This window comes from Rhinolophus sinicus, chromosome 4, assembly GCF_057876585.1.
Source record: "Rhinolophus sinicus isolate RSI-liver-muscle chromosome 4, RSI-T2T, whole genome shotgun sequence".
Classification (NCBI taxonomy): Eukaryota; Metazoa; Chordata; class Mammalia; order Chiroptera; family Rhinolophidae; genus Rhinolophus; species Rhinolophus sinicus.
Genome location: NC_142504.1, coordinates 103,170,250 through 103,187,016, shown reverse-complemented (window position 1 = coordinate 103,187,016; position 16,767 = coordinate 103,170,250). Strand labels below are relative to the sequence as shown.

At 36.9% G+C, this 16,767-nt stretch overlaps 1 protein-coding gene across 20 annotated transcripts in view; it reads left to right on the top strand.

Annotated features, from left to right (window-relative positions):
* TCF4 (transcription factor 4) overlaps positions 1-16,767 on the top strand; it is a 345,979-nt gene that overhangs the window by 100,778 nt on the left and 228,434 nt on the right. For 17 of the 20 annotated variants that reach the window (XM_074339930.2, XM_019722107.3, XM_019722094.3 and 14 more), the window contains 2 exons: positions 12,152-12,213; positions 15,011-15,107. The exons of the other annotated variants lie outside the window; for them this stretch is intronic. In XM_074339930.2, the coding sequence (XP_074196031.1) occupies positions 12,152-12,213; positions 15,011-15,107 (159 nt within the window). The remainder of the gene's footprint in view (positions 1-12,151; positions 12,214-15,010; positions 15,108-16,767) is intronic. 20 annotated transcript variants of the gene reach the window in all.

Here is a 16,767-nt window from a genome sequence, read left to right as displayed (position 1 = left end):
ATTTGGCAGGCACTGTTTTTTCCTACAACTACATCTTAAAGTAGTATTGCAATCTTTGCTATGTTAAGAAGGCATCTTTACTAATCAAACTTTCTGCTAATCTCATCAGATAAATCATTATTCTCTACTGACAGCTGTGGCTTCCCCTGAACCCCTTCCCTGCTTCTTCTTTTCTCTCAAGATGCCTGGTTATCGTCATTCTTCAGGTCTTTGTGTCTATCTCCTTTCAAACTAAGGACATTTCTTCCATTCCTGAGGAAGAGTTACAGCTTTGTACCTTTCCACTTAGTGAATTTGTAAGACCGGTACACCATAGCAACTCATCTTTTCTGACTAATAATCCATCAGTTATCAGATAGGCAAAAGGCAGGCAACATCCAAGTTGCAGACCAACTAAAAAACCAAAATGCTTATTCCCATGCATTTGATTGATGTAAACTTAGGAAAATACCAGTTGATTCTTTCTAATGTCTTTCAATTTCTACCCCCAAAAGCAGCACTAGTAGTTAATGCAGATGTACTTGGACTGTTTCAGTTATGAGAATGTTTTAAAACACTTGAAAGTGAAAGTAAGAGTAGCAGCATTTAGGGGAATAGTCTATTTTTGTTATTCTAGACCAGACCTGCTATTACAGACCTGGGCCTTTCTCAAACTTGTGTCATGTTGGTAAAATGATGCTGTGTGGGATGCAGGGAAGCTCAGAGGGGGAGACTAGCAATGTTTGTTTTCATTGCTGATACGATTTTAAAATGCATATTGCTAGGTAGGAAACTCAGTCATTGTAATACCATCGACCTTTCCTAGTTTTGCAAGTGTTCTAGGGAACTTAAGCAAGTATTCTGTTACCTGTTAGAATTAAAGAGGAGAAAACAATGGCCTCTCTTAGGAGATAATTACCAATTTCTTTTTCTTTTGATTTTTGTTTTCATGCTTTTGAAAAATGGTATTAGTCTGCTTATACTTAAGAATGCAACTTCTCTTGATCCCAGTTTCATATTTTCTGTGATTCCAGATAAATCATTTAAAATGAGATGAATATAAAAAGACATTTTGGAAAGCAGATAGCGTAACACAAAAGTGTGGTTACATTATTGTGAGATAAAACGTAAAAACCCTTTAGGTTACCAGACATTCTTCTGACTACACACACACATACACACACTTATGAGCCCGACTATGAAAAACCTTTGCCAACATCTGCCAGGCATTTGGCTGAAATGGAATTGTAGGGAAATTTTTCTCAGCATTTATAATCCAGAGTTGAAATCCACCATCACTGTTTACTTTATAAAGTGACATGGGCTTCACCCAAGGGTTAAAGGAACTATTTCCACCTTATATTGATGATAATAAGTTAATGCACTCAATATTATATAATATGCATATATGTTCTATCAAATGACCAAGTTCCGCTTCCAGTCTTTTCTATGCTTAAGTTTTTCTCCTCACTTTTTGACTGTGACTAGTTCATTTGTACACCTGATCTCTAAATGTGGGACAATATATTCTTTTTAAGGTGTTAGTTTACGTCCCACTTTTAAAAACCTTTTAGATCTGTTTCCTAGTTTGTTTGTTTTGCCGGCCCATGAAAACCGCACTGGATTTTTCTCTGCCTGTCATATGGGTCCTTCTCTATGGGAAGTGCTACTGCTATGGTTGGATCTCCTTTTTACGCAGTGGTTTAGAGAATGTGCAAAGATGTAAGGGACAGCCATTCAAAGCAGCACCAACTCCAGAATGGATCGTTTACCTTGGCTTTATGCATTGCGTTGATTCACAAGAGGGTGGTTCGATCTTGTCTTTATCTTGACTGAATTCCTTCAAAGTTAATAGTATAATATGCCTTCATGTATTAATCTTGTCGCTGTCCTCCCCACCCCCACCTATGTCACATGGCGAGCACTAATAATTTTATCCGTTGAGATGTCACTAGCACATAAATCAACAATCGAGGACTATTTCTTACCAATTCAGATAGGACAGAAATTTCAGTTAAGTTTTGCATTTATTGCCCTATATTTATGGGGTTTTAAAACCAGTTGATCACAGACCAGAGGATCTGTAAGGCTGCCTAGAAAACCATTAAGGGTTATCAATGATATTGAAGGTGGGGGAATTTTCGCTTTTTACTTTATATGCTTTTGTGTTTCAATTTTTTTTTTTCAATAAGAACATAATAAAACTTAGTTGGAATGGTCTTAAAGTATCTCCCCATATATTGCTGATTAGTTGCACAGGGAAAAGTTCTAATTATGCAGTGGAGAATCCCGTAATACCTTGACCAGGTGATGGAATGAGCATAACAGATGAAAGGGGCAGGCCACCATGCCATCATGTGGCTCTGTATGTGACATCCTGGGAAAGACACAAGGCCGCTTTTGTATTATAGTATGATGTCCACCCAAATATAATCACAAGGAAGCATCAGGTAAAGCCAAGTTAAGAAACATCTATAAAATAACTGGTCAGCGCTCTTCAAAAATGCCAATATTACAAAAGAAAAGAAAGACTGAGGAACTGTTACTGATTAAAATACTAGATGAGAGAGATATGCTGATTAAATGCCGTGAGTAATGCTGGACTTTTTTTCTCTTTTTTGGTGGTTGGTTAAATCTGTTTATTATCCTTGAGGTCAGTTGTCAACCGTGGACTATGGATTAAATGAAAGCATTACATCAACTGTAGATTTCCTGATTTTGATAACTATACTGGTTTTGTTCTTAGGAAATACACACAGAAGTACTTTGGGATAAAAGGATATGACTGATGCAACAACCTACTCGCAAATGGTCAAGACACAACAAATTACCTAGTTTTACCTGTGTTGTAATTTAATTAAAATGTTTTAAAATTTAAAAAATGGAGAGAAACACAGGAAAATTTAAAGATATATTATTTTCTTGACTTCAGTCCTTGATCTTTTCGTTATTATTGTCCAGGTGGGGCCAGGATATCCATTTTTTTTTCTTTTTTTTTTTTTTAAGGTTCATGGAGGATTTTGATGGTTAGCCACATTTGAGAATCAGAAGCTTAGATTATATGTCAGATGCCATTAGATAAGTAGCAGAAACTCCCTCAAATTTGGAGTGAAGGGTGAAAATTGACTTTGTTTAGTTTAGGAGTATGAACTTGGTATATACTGTTGGGTTTTTTTGTGGGTTTCAGTCTGGTCTGAGCAGCTTATAGTTCACTAGGTGACTTACTGTTCTTTAAATGCTACAAAAATTACATGTTCTTCTTCTACAAATGCCCTTCTCTCACAATTCTGATTGTCAAAGTTGTATGGTTGAGGATCAGACTGTATATTTAGGCAAAATACATCCTGTTGAGCCCATTAAGTAAAAATAAAGAGATTATTCCCCCGACCCAAGCTATTACAATTTCACGTTTGTGAAGTATTCCAAATTCATTTTTTAATGGACTGCTTCCCTTCAAATACATGTGGAGATAGATTTATAAAACTGTAAACAGTTTATGCATTTTTTATAGATTTCCATTGTATGCGTTTGATACTGATTTACCTCTTTTTAATTGCAGCAGAGATAAAGAATTAGTAGTTTAAAACAGTAGGAACTACATGTTCTGCTGTGATCAAGGAATTAGATAATCTGGCTTGTTTGCTTAAGGGGTCTGTATCTTGAGACTTTTATAGGGCAGTATTAAAGCTCTCAGCCTTCTTATTATGCCAATACCCAGAAGATTGCTTTAATGAGAAGTAAAGGGCCTTTTTCCAATTACAAGGGAATAACTGTATTAAGTTCCTGTGTTATGTCAACCTGCTTTGATTTGATTACTGTGAAAGAAATGGATTTATCTGTCAGTGTTACTTAATTAAGCCTTCTCATTGATGTTTTGCAGAGTAATATAGTGCGGTTTGCACATTTGAGCCTAAATACAAAGAAAATTGGCCTAAAACTAAGACATGACCCCTGAAGATAACATGTAAGATTGATTGCTTGTCGTTGCCAGGTCAGAGGCTGCAGTGTTAAACACAGGTAGACGACTGGGACACTGAAAGGACAGAATGAAAAATCAAGTTTATGGGAGTGATCATTGTAAGCAAAACTGGATTTGGGGGAAGGTTTTTGAATATGTCAAACTGTTTGGCTTCACCCATATTAGTTAAGCATCTGGAGTAGGGAATGAGATGAGATGAGACTAGAAGAAGCAGGAGAAGTAGACGTTGTTAAAATATAAAAGGAAAGAGAAGGAAAAGAGGAAAGCAAGAAGAATCCATGCCATTTGGGAAAAGTGGACCATTGTGGTTATGCAGAGCAATTACAGCCTACAAATATTTCAATTAAGCCAGCAGCCCTTTCTCAGAGCCTCACAAATGGTACCCTAGGGAGAACAGAGGTATAGGGGGAGAAGGAGAAAAGATAAAACTGTCATACGTTTCATCTCGGCTCTCTTTTCCCTCTCCATTGGAATAAATGTAATAAATTATTTATCAAATAGGCATTTTAAATATCAATTTGCATGTCTTAAGTCATTACAGTATTATGGATTTTGAAACATAAAAATTACATGTGTGAGTTGAAAAATACCTGTATAATCACATGTACAGGTTATCAGAGTTACATATTCTACTCCATTATGAAATGAAGCATATTTTAAAATATATTCCTTTGTTGTTTAACATGTTGTCTTCTGAAGTATCTACTTTTTATTTCTCACATTTTTTGATGCATGTTTGAAAATACATCTTTGAGAGATACCGAGCACCTAGTTAAAAATTTCCCCAAATTATATTCACTTTTAATTTAATCACTTGGAAGCTTCTCTGTGTAATATTGGAGTTAGGTGGTATGTTTCAAAGTCTGTAGATATGGCAGTTTACTTCCAGCTGTTATTCTCAACTGATTTTAAATAAGTTTACCCCACCCCACCCCAACAACAGTATCTAGGAAGACTGATTTTTATTAAGTGCTTTTAGACGGGTTACATTTCAGAAAGTCAAAGGAGGCGTGTAGAATTCACCTTGTTGTACTCTTGCCTCAGTTATTCATGGCTCTTCTTCTTTCTGGGCTCTTACTTAGGAAGATGGGATCCTTCTAAGGAAGAAGGACTGACATCTCTTTAAGAGGAAGAAACTGGCTGGTTGGTTTCACACATTTGAAATGCAAGGATGCTAAATAACACCCATGTCTTTCCTGTTAGATTATTCAAGTTAATGTATTATTCAAGTTAGATTGCCATTGATACTTCCAAATTGTATGGATTGATATAAAGACTTCACGGTTACTTTTGTCTCAATTTCATAATATACTCGCTATACACCTTGAGTTTCAGGAAGATTTCCGAGTTTCAGAATAAGGAACACTACTGTCATATTTATAATACAATAATTATGTGTTTTATTTAGTTCCTTTCATATTATCTGAATTTCTTTTCCTGTTTTGTAGCACTAAAAAATGCATTTAACTCCATATTTTAAATATCTGAGATAAGTGTAGTGTACAGTTTGGAAAAAATAGTTTATTTTGAACTTAAGGAAAATAGCATTGTTTTAAACAGTGTTCTAAAGGACACGTTCATGGAAGTTTAAGTTGGAGGTTAATAAAGGCGAAGATACTGAAATCATTTCCCTCTGAACAAATTTTCCTACACTATACTTTTCCCCTAGTACATCCACATTTTACCCTTCCTTATCCAATTTATATGTTTATATAAACCGTAAGATCATCTTGTACTTGACCTTTGAGTTTTTAGATTTATTGCGTAAGGAAACTCATTAGTGCTGAGAAAGCTAGTGTTGACAACAATGATAGGAAAATGGAAAGCCCAGGTCTCTGTTCTTTATATTTGAAGGATCTTAGAATTTGTGTGAGACCCCTTGCCACAACCCTCATCGTTTGCTCAGTCGATTTGGAAAGGGCTGGAAGTTGCTCGTCACTCAGATCACTCATTATGAAGTATATCTTGTTTCTTACAGAAACAGAAAGAAGTGCTCATGGTAGTGTGGACATTGTCTATCAATATTTGAAGCTCCTTCACTCTTCCTTCCTCTGTCGGAGAACTCACATTTGAGTTCAGATTACTCTCCTTAAAGCTCTTATTATACTGCCTGCTAATGAAAATGTGCACATCCTGAACACGCTCTTTGCTGATGAAATATTTTGAACTCTAAATTCATCTGGCACTGACGGAGAGCATATGCCATCTCAGTTTGTGTGGAGGGCTCAGCCAAGGGTTCTTCCTGGACTAGGAAATTAGTAGGAGCCACAGATGTACGCAGTCTGTGAGTCTCCATGATGATGTGGAGGATATTTAATAGTACTTGTTGTTGCAGAGCGAAGGATTTAAGATGGGGTAGAATTCAACATGTTTCAGAGTGATTATCTTTCCAGGAAAAACTTAGCCTCAGTCTCCCAATGCATTCTGAGTAGTGAAGCGTTCATCGGGAAATCAATATATTTTTAGAAGAGTAGGGATTTGTCCAGTCTTAGCGCAATGCAGGAAAACCCTTTGGTTATTTTCTGACTTCATGAAACAATAGGGTGTTTGGCATGATCTGGGCATGACGTATGGAAAGAACCAACACACAACTCTAATTACCCCAAATCAGCAAAGTTAGGTAACTCTCACACTTGTTCATTTCAAATCAAGTTTAAACCTACTTGATATTTAGTCGATGTTCTAAGCTTGGGCCATTGGTCGGCATACGTAACTTCTGACAGCATATCATTTATACAGCACACAGAAATATGTCGAAAGGGTGAGATGTATAGAGAATATTCTAAAGGTAAATTAACTTACAAAACAAATCTAATGCTTACTGAATTTTCAGTGTGATTGTGCTGCAGAGATTCATGGAGAAGGTGAGATTTGTTCACTTTTAAGCATATTGGCTATTTCTAAAATCCAGGAGAATATTTGAAAGTCTCTGACCTGTTTAACAGAACTAGTAGTCATAAAAATGTGAGACTCAGATTTTCTTGAATAGATCACAATTTTACATATTTATGTGGTTTAATTATCTAGATTTTGGTATATATTAGGCTCTCATGGCAGATATTGGTTACTGAGTATTTAGTGTAGGCTAGGTACTCCCCTAAGTGTTTAGCAAGTATTAATTAACTCATTTACTTTAATAATAACTACTTGAAGTTGGAAATCCTATTATCCCCTTATCTCCTGTTAAATACCTACTTTGGGTGGGTCCTGGGTTTTCACTTCTGTTCTTTTAGACCCAAGAGGCCATTAATTTTCTAGGTTGGCACATATCCTCAGGGCAAAATGTCTTCCTCCCTAGGTTCCAGCTTTCACTTTGATTTTGGCTTGATAATTCCTTACTCTGTAGTCAGCTCATTGGTATTTTAAGGAAGATTAAAATTTTTTTAACCCAATATTGTGTGTGTGTGTGTGTGTGTGTGTGTGTGTGTGTGTGTGTATGTGAGGTGTCATAGCCTGCCCTATTTCCAAGAATGGAAATCAAACCCACTTACTTTACAGTTGACGAAAATGGGTTCTGAGAGACCAGGGACTGGCTCAGACCATAGAGCTGGTTAATGCAGTCGCTACTAAAATCCAGGTTTCCATCCAAATTCCCCGTGCTATTTTCTGATATTCGTCTGGTCTAACTCATAGTTTTGATTTCGTGGTCCATATAAGCAAAGTGGAAATTTGAATAATCAAATCACAAGTTTAATGAATATAGTAGATGGGAAATTATAGAAATTAAAAATTTTGTCTGTATATCATTTCTCTAAATGGAGTGTTTGGTCCTACTTCTGCCCAAACCTCGCTTTGGTGGTTTAGTGCTGAAATGTCAGACATTTTAGAAAGGGCTTATGAAGAACTACTCAAATAAAAGGAAAGTTTGGGTATTGTCAGGCTGCCTCCTAAGGAAATCACGTGTAAGTTACTATGTCTGTCCTAGGTTATGGTAAAATTAGAAAAATCTTGGGCAGTTGAGTCCATTTCAGCCTTGTGGAAGAATAATTTCTATCATCCACTTGCTATTCTGCTTTCCCTCCTACTGGTCTTTCTGTCATTTATTCTCATCGTGGGTAGAGGGTGGAAACAGAACAAAGGAGAGGTGAGAACTAAATACTCAGACTGCTTCTATCCCTGGCAGTTTCATGTTACTGTGTCACCTTCATGGATTTCCTGAACAATCTGTGTTTTCATCCAATTCTCGCTGTGAATCTTGTTTCACTCTTTGCTTTGCCCACTCTGTAGCTTGTAGAATTTTGACCCCCTCTCCAGTCTTTCAAAGTGTACATTTTGATAAGCTCACAACACTTCTGGATTTATTGTTTTCCTGCCTTTGTTTTTCAGTCTCTTGATTTCTTCAAATATTTACTTTTATATTTGTATTGTATCGTATGTAATTCTGTAATGCTTTGTGGACACAAGAATGAACATGCCCAAATAAATACATTCATTCTGTCTGGGGAGAAGTGACTGGAGGTAACATTTGATCTGGTCATGGTGAGATTGGCAGTCCTTAACGGGTGGGCGTGGGGGTGGCGAGCATTTATGTGGTAGGGGAGAACACTCACTGGCTTTGAGCATTGGCAGCACCTGTGCTGGCCAGTTTTGCCATTTATTGTCACCCTGGGGCAGTTTTCTACCCGAGCTGAGCCTCAGTTTTCTCATTTATAAAATGGAGATACTACGAGTGCATTGAAGTGCTCAGCAGTTGTCTGACACATATTTAAGCTCACTGACTGTTAGCTGCTATTATTTTTTGAGATACGAAGAACAGCCCAGGCAAAGAAAATAGAGATCCGAAAACATGGAGATATAAAAGTGTGTGCCATGTTCAGGTACACCAGGAGGGAGTGGGAGTAAGGGACGGCCAAGGGGAGGCCATGTGCACCGTGTACATAGAAAGTTAGTCTGGGCAAGAACTGCTGGGATACAGATGTGATGGTTGTGTGTTAAGTGCTGCTAAAACCGGCAACCTAGGCAGGGATTTTAAGATAAGGAGTGAGAGAGGAAACTGTCGGTCATGTGGGACATGCATCTGTCTTGTGTTCCCAGGAGAGTAGGCTAGGGGATCTCAAATTCCTGTGTGCATGAAATTACATGGGGACCTTGTTAAAAGCACGTTTTGTTTGTTTGTTTTGTTCTGTTGTTGTTTTCTTGACCCCATCCCCAGAGATCCAGACTCACTAGGTCTCATGAATCCTAAGATGCTGAAATGAGCACGGCTGGGGATTCTGATGTAGGGTGGTCCGCACATTCACTTTGGGATGTACTGGAATAGTTGTTGAGGAAATGCATGCTGACTAACTGGCAGGTCTGAGGAAGCTCAGTGGGAGGGTAGATGGAAGCAAAAGTAACACATTTACCTTCATTATGAGTTACAAATATCCATTATAGCCTTGTGTCTTCTTGCTATGGATGATGAGCACCAGTGATATAGGTATTTTTTCCCCCAAGATAAAATATAATCAGAAATTGTGTGATTGTTCTATTAGGTTTGGGAGAGCTAGAGATTTGTCCTTATCTTCTTGATCTAGCAGGAGGCCTGGGATGGAAAAGCCTGTTAAAAAGATAGCAGTAACTGGGAGGAAGGTGCAGCAGCATGAGATCAGGAAATGAAAAAGGTGGAAATGGGAAAGGATGGCAAAAGAGCAGTCAGATTTGATTGGTTGGGAATCTATTTGTGAAGGAACCTAGCCAGTATTTAACCTGTTTTGAAAAAGCTAGACTTCCAGCATTTTTAATTAGTGGATTGCTCGCTTTTGAAATTGCCCAGTTGGGAATACTCAAGTTTTGATGTGTTTTATCTGCCTGCTAATTAGCAGGCTGCTTGGTTGACCATCGTTTCTCCTTTATTTTGTGGACAAAAGACGTATATGAAGGTCTCTTGAAATATTCCAGCTCAGGTCTGAGTTAAAATGCACGAGTCACTGTATTTAGTAAGAGTTAGTACTAAAATATAAATCAAATTGTAGAATATCTGTTCTCCAAATCAGTTTTTTAAATCTTTTTGCCCTTTGGTATGATTTCTCCTCTAGCACAAGGCTTTTCAATCCTGGTGTAAATTACATTTGGGGCCAGAATATGTCTTGTTGTGGGGGACTGATCTGTGTGTCTATAGGATGTTTAGAAGCATCTCTGGTTTCTGCCAGAGTAGATGCCAGATAGTACACTCCTCCTCCCCCAGTTGTGACAACTCATAATGTCTCCAGACATTGCCAAATGTCCTCTAGGGGCCAAAATTGCTGCTGGTGGAGAACCACTGGCCTGGTATTACCATGGTCCTCTTTCCTCCTTGTCTCTGCCTACTTTTCATGTCTAATTTCTCTTGAGAAGATAAAATGGGTCCAAGCAATAGGGCATCTTATGGTAGAGACAGGAATTCACTCTGTTCCTTCATTATTTTGGGGCCAAATTTAAGAGCAGAAACCTCTCCAATTAATCCAAACTGGCTGTTTCAGGTTAAAGGGAGTTCAAGACGTGCCAGACTTCTGAAAACCTGCAGTGTTTGACAGATTATGTCACTTATATTGTTATTTATTTATTTTTTGTTGTTGTTGAAAAACACTTGATTTTTGGTTAAGCATGAAGGGAACCCTGTAAGCTACAAAAAGTATTCGTGTGAAAATCCAGAGGGTTCTAAGTCACTCCATCATGTCCTTTGGTGTAGCATACACAGGGTAGGCCAGGAGGTTGGGTTGTTAAACAGCAGATTTGGGGAAAGGACTGCACCTTCTCTCCAGATTAGATGCACTCCCCAGAGCTTTCTTGACAATCCTTAAAGCTCACTGTCCCTGATTTTAGCTGTCCACAGGGTACATCTCTTTGCAGTTGCATTATCTTCTGAAGCACCAAAAAAGGAACTGAAATAATTTGTTTAAAAAAAGAAAGAATTCAAGTTTAGTGATAATAGTTTTTTTGTTGTTGTTGCTATTCAGCCTCTTAAGATATTCTGAAACGCCATGTGCTCCACTGTACCCTGTAATAAATCAATTAATTATACTATGATTACTTCTACTGATAATAAAATAGCAGTAATAAAAGGAATGACAGTAGTGCATTAAGAGAATAAACAGTATCACTGAAATGTTAGGAAACACAATAAATGGGATTATGTCTGCTGAACCAAAGTTTCACACCTCCTCCTCCAATTCTGTCAGAGCAAGTTTGTGATGGCGTCTGTTATCAACCGTGATCAATAATAGAACAGTGAAACTTTTCATACTTATAAAGGGCCTTTCATCAAAAATCTCAAAGCCATTTCTAAATATAGAGTGACTGATCTTTAAAACACTTTTATGTTTTAAGCAATTAATATGATAACTTAGCTATTCTACTCTCTATCCTGAGTATTTGCCACTTGAAGCACTGATTGAGCATTTAGTAATCTGGTCAGCATTAGAGTTTCGCTGCTACAGATTTTAGAAGAATTCCAACTTCTCAGCAGTTCATGTAGGTCTCTTCACCATCATTACTCAAAATAAAACATTGCTTTAATCACTTTTATCTCCACATCTCAATGCCCAGATTAAGGATCTGAGGCCAGGTGGCTAAATCTATTTAAAGAAATTCAAAGACTAATACAGTGATGTCTTAAAACAACTTAAAAAGCAAAATCCTAATATCCTTGCAATGTACTGGGTGCAATAGCCAACTGAATTTTTCTTTTGTACATTTTGTTGCGTGCTTGTTGTCTGGTGTGACAAGCCTTGGCTAGAGACCACAAAATATTCAAGAGCATGATGGCATGGATGCTGCCAATGTTAGTATCAATACTTACTTGAATTTAATGTTTTGTTGTTGTTGTTTTTTTGTGTGTGTGTGTGTGTGTGTTTTTTTGTTTTTTTTTGTGTGTGTGTTTTGTATTAAGGTTGGGTGAGTGCATTTGTACACTTATTTTGTCCAAGAGATTTAAATAAAACTTTTAAGAGCAGTTTCACATGTACAAAAGTTGAGGCTGTGCAACACTGTGAAAGATGGAAGTAATTTTATGTTCATACCTCTGGTTCCTGAGGGTCCAGTTCATTTCTGCTGTGAATTTAAATGAGTTAATTTAAGTAGATGGGTCAGAAGCCACTATCATCATACTAGCCCCGTGCCTGATTCTTAATTAAAGGCAACAGGAGATTAATTTGAAACATTAATTTAAAAGTGCATATACAAAAAGAAAGAATTATTGCCAGAAAGCCTAAAGAACTTTTCTCTTGTCCCTAGATGTAGAAGACAGAAGTAGCTCAGGGTCCTGGGGGAATGGAGGACATCCAAGTCCGTCCAGGGTAAGTATATCTAATCTTTTTTCCCACAACCAGACATCCCACATATGTAAATTGACAAACGGAAGGTGAGTTTCTCTCACGTACACACACAATTGTACAGATATAGATGCATACCAAATTTAATGAGGATCAACTTGTGTTTGGAGTTTTTTCTTCATTCTCTTATGGGATGCTATTATTGAATTTGACACCTGTTTCATGTCTGCTAACCAGGAGAAAAATCTCTTTATTAAATATTTGGCCTTATTTTGCCAGTTATTGATCTAGTATGGCACGACTTTGGAAAAAATCCTAGTATCCTTGTAATGTATTGGTGTGAATAGACGACTGAATAATTCTGACGACCTAAATTCTAGTCCACCAGTATGAGCTGCATAATAAATCTCAGTTGATTTCACTTTGTAAACATGTGATTATTCCACTAGGAGTACCTTTGGTCCCCAGTTCGGTTCATTCATCTATTTGGCCTCAGGTTTTTGCTACTCGTTTTCATGGTTTTCTTCCATGATTTGCTTATTAGTTTGGGTGTAGTGGGAAGACCATGGAATGAGGTGGGAGTGGGGTGGTTAGGCAATATGTGTTTTTGTATGTATATGACCTTGGGCATGTCATTTTTCCTCTTTGATCTTCATTCTCCTAATTTGTACAATGAAGAAGTAGAACCAGTGGATCTTTTATGTTCCTTCCAACTTAAATATGTACTTTTTGATATATAATCTGTCTTCAGATGAATCATTTCTAGGCCCTCTAAAATTCATGTCAGCTTTCATAATATGCACATAATACCGCAAATTAAAAATAGAGCACATAGCTAAACACACATCTTCACCTCCCCCAACCAGCTGTATTGATGAAGCATTCTGTAGGGAGGTTACTCTTAAGTACACACATAAACTTAAGGTTGGGGGAGGGCTCTGTTTTGGCATAAGAGGCGAGGAAGGTAATCAAGCTGTCAAAATGAGGACATTTCAGCAAGCCGTAGTTATCCATTTCCACCTGTCCTTTCGCCTCGTGGTTCTCACTGTAGTCTTCAGGGGACAGCAGGATCTCTGAGCTTCCCAGTAACTTTGTTGAGCCCTTGCAGCAGCTGTCGAGGTTGACATTCTAATGCGGTATGTGGATGAGTTGAGGAAATCTTTCCTCCTCCTCATGTTACACTCTGCACTTGCAATAAATCCATTCCCCTGACAGCGAGTGTAGAAGATGACAGTGCTTCTCTCTATTGTTTAGTTCATTCAGCCTTACTTCATGTCTTGCGATTTCTCAGTTTAATACATAGTACTTTTAATTATATTTCTGAGAACAAGGGCAATTTAGGATCATTCTGACTTTTATTTAGTTTTCATTAACTGTTCTGCCCCTGTTTTCCGGGACTATGTTGGTGAATAAGTTTGAATCAGTATTTGCAATTTATATTTTCTGAATCCAGAGTTTGCATGAAGCAGATGATTGCGGGTGACTTGACCTGTACAACCAGGCTAAGTCTCTCGTCTCTCATCTTAAAGTGGTGATATTTTCAACTACCTTGCAGTACTGTGCTGAGGTTTAAATTAGATAATGTATATTAAGCTTTTAGTATGCTCTCTAGGATGAGGACACTTAATAAATCATAATTAGTATTATGTAATGCCTAGTGTCGAATGAGTGAATGTAAAACCAATGCTAGGTGTTTACAATGTGACATCTTTCTATATACTGACATATCGACAGCATTAGATCGCAGTATCATTTAAGTTACTTTTTATAAATGAGGAAAGGCAATTGTAAATGGGGCTGTTTGGAATGTTAAGGGTTCCATTTATTCTTTCGTGAGGTGACATGCATTTTCATTTTTCATACAACATCCGTCTTTTTTGTGTGGGCAGAGTGCCCTTTCGATAACATGCCAACTGACACCTCTGAGTAAATTTCACTTAGTCTTTATGGGCAGTGCAACCAGCTGAGCAGAATGACTTTTTTTTTTATTGGGGGGGGGTTACTTAATGAACTTCAGTAGACTGAAATTTGAACCATATAATATAGATGATTTTCTTTCCTATATGTTATCAAATTCCTCCATTAAATAAGTGACTGGGCAGTTTGAAAACATTATTTTAATTTTAAATTACCATTAAAACAATGAGTTAATCATAATAGTGACAAATTCCTGCCAAAAAGTAATGTCTGCTTTAAAACCATTCTTTTGTGACGCACTTTGTTCAAATCCAGAAGTACTAATTTATGCTAAAGTTTCGATGTTCGTTCATAGTCGTATTGTAATAATTTTAACATTCTATGTGTTAATTCCCTAATAGAATGATACAGTTGTCTTATAATCACAACAACTATACCCAAAACACTGAAATTTCAGTATCATAAAAACCAAATGTTGCTATTGAAAAGGCTTTACCTTGGTCTTCCAAAAGCAATTCATTGCAGGCTATGGGAAATTTTCTTTTATAGCACGACCTTGTTCTACTTTTTAAAAATAATGTTGGCTTATCAAAATAACAACTTTTAATATTTACAACATATTTTATGTGTCAGGTGTTTTACATACATTATTTCACTTAATCACATCAACAGCGTCATGTAGTTGGTACTGTGATTATTCCCTGGATTTCACAGTAGTTATGAGGAAAACTGAACTCTGCAGACTCTCGATCCCTCATTTACCCACCGCACCCGTGAAGAGGCAGGTTCCCTATCATGAGCTTCCCAGGTCGGAATGGTGGACTCCAATTGCTTTGGGGGCATATGTACATGCTGATTTTTTTTTTTAATGTAAAATTGAAACACGCTGTTATTTTATTTACAGAACTATGGAGATGGGACTCCCTATGACCATATGACCAGCAGGGACCTTGGGTCACACGACAATCTCTCTCCACCTTTTGTCAATTCCAGAATACAAAGTAAGACACATTTTAAATTAATCTGATATTTTTTTTTTAAAATTAATACGTTTTACCATGGGAGGGAGAACACAAGCCCAGACAGAGGTTCTGTTTTTAGGAACTTGCATCTCCAGTCAGTTCAGTATCATAATTTTAAATTGCAGGAAAATATTGACAGTCTATATTTGGTAATAGCGCATGAAGAACTAAGTATTACGACCATGTAGAATTACAGAATTTCAGTGATACCACATCTACATGGAAATTTTGTCTCCTTAGACACAAAGCATTTATTGTCATTTCAGCACTGCAGCAGTTTTCTAAGTTAAGGTTGATGAAATCAAAGTTGTGAAGATTTAAAATAAAAAGGTCATTCGGCCTGCCAGTTGGCAACGTGATATAGTCAATATTAGCTGTGAATTTTTATTATAAGGGGTTATGGACACCCCTTTAATAATAGGTGTAATGGGCTTACTAGGTTTTAGTGTGCACCAATCAGAGGAGTGGTGGGTTCAAGTTGAATTGTAAAATCTGGTTGTGTATTTAAGGCGTGAACTTGAGTGCTAGTGGTCTAGGCAGTTGTCATCCTGCTTTACTGGAAGTGAGCTGTGTTTGAGACACCACAAGTTCCGGCACGCCCTTTCCGGTGGCTTCCTTAGCGTAGTTTTCTGCTCTGACTGTCCTATAGGATGTTTGTTGAACAGCAATAACTTAAGCAACAAAAAGATAATTCATAATGGCTGAAAAGGTCTCTAAAGCTGGTTAACCTTACATTTGATTGGAAAAAAAAAGATCTTTGTTCTAATAAATGTGAGTTTTTAACAATATTAGTAAATCTCTCAACTTGGCCAATTCTATTGTGAATCCATCAATAAAGGAAGTTAATTTCTTGGCACAAGCTGTTGGACCATACTCCAAGGAAAAACACAGCCATAATTATATCAGTTTGAAACCATAATTGCAAATGTTTCTAAAGAACTCTCAATATTTAAACCTTGGAACTATACTTGTTGTTTAAGGTGTAGGTAGTCCTTGAATCTCAGTCTTTTTTTTTTTTTTACTTCAAAAATCACCATTAAATCCACCTAAAGGAATTTCAACATTTAACACAAAATAGACAAAGCAGAGAAATACTAACAATTTGTTTTTAATGGATAATATATCATATGTTTGTTCCTTTAAGTGTCCCAACCTTGAGAACCACAAAGTTGTCTTTGATCGTAGGTTGTTCTTGTATTTGTGTGTTTTTGTTTTGTTTTACTTTAAGATGGTAAAGTTCATATTTATGTTTTAACTTTGTAGCTAAAACAAGAATCCCAGTTTTTCATCAATTGTCTATAGGAAGTTGCAACACGTTTCCTGTTTTCAGGATATACAGATGCATATGACTAGATACATTTGTCAACTTAAAATTTAAAGAACAGCTATGGACTCTTCAATGACTAGTAATAATTTTAAATTCTACTGCCATCACTTCTCTATTCATCGTCACCCAACTTCATAAAATAGAATAACAAATTAATTTGAAAATATGAATCTTGAGAAGTAGCACTTAAAGAGTATATTAAAAAACTTCCTTAGAAGATTCTATAACTATCCTCTGATGAATAAAGTAAGTAAAACACAATAAATAAACTACTTCCTCTATTTAGAAGTTTGTTACATGCATGAATAAAAG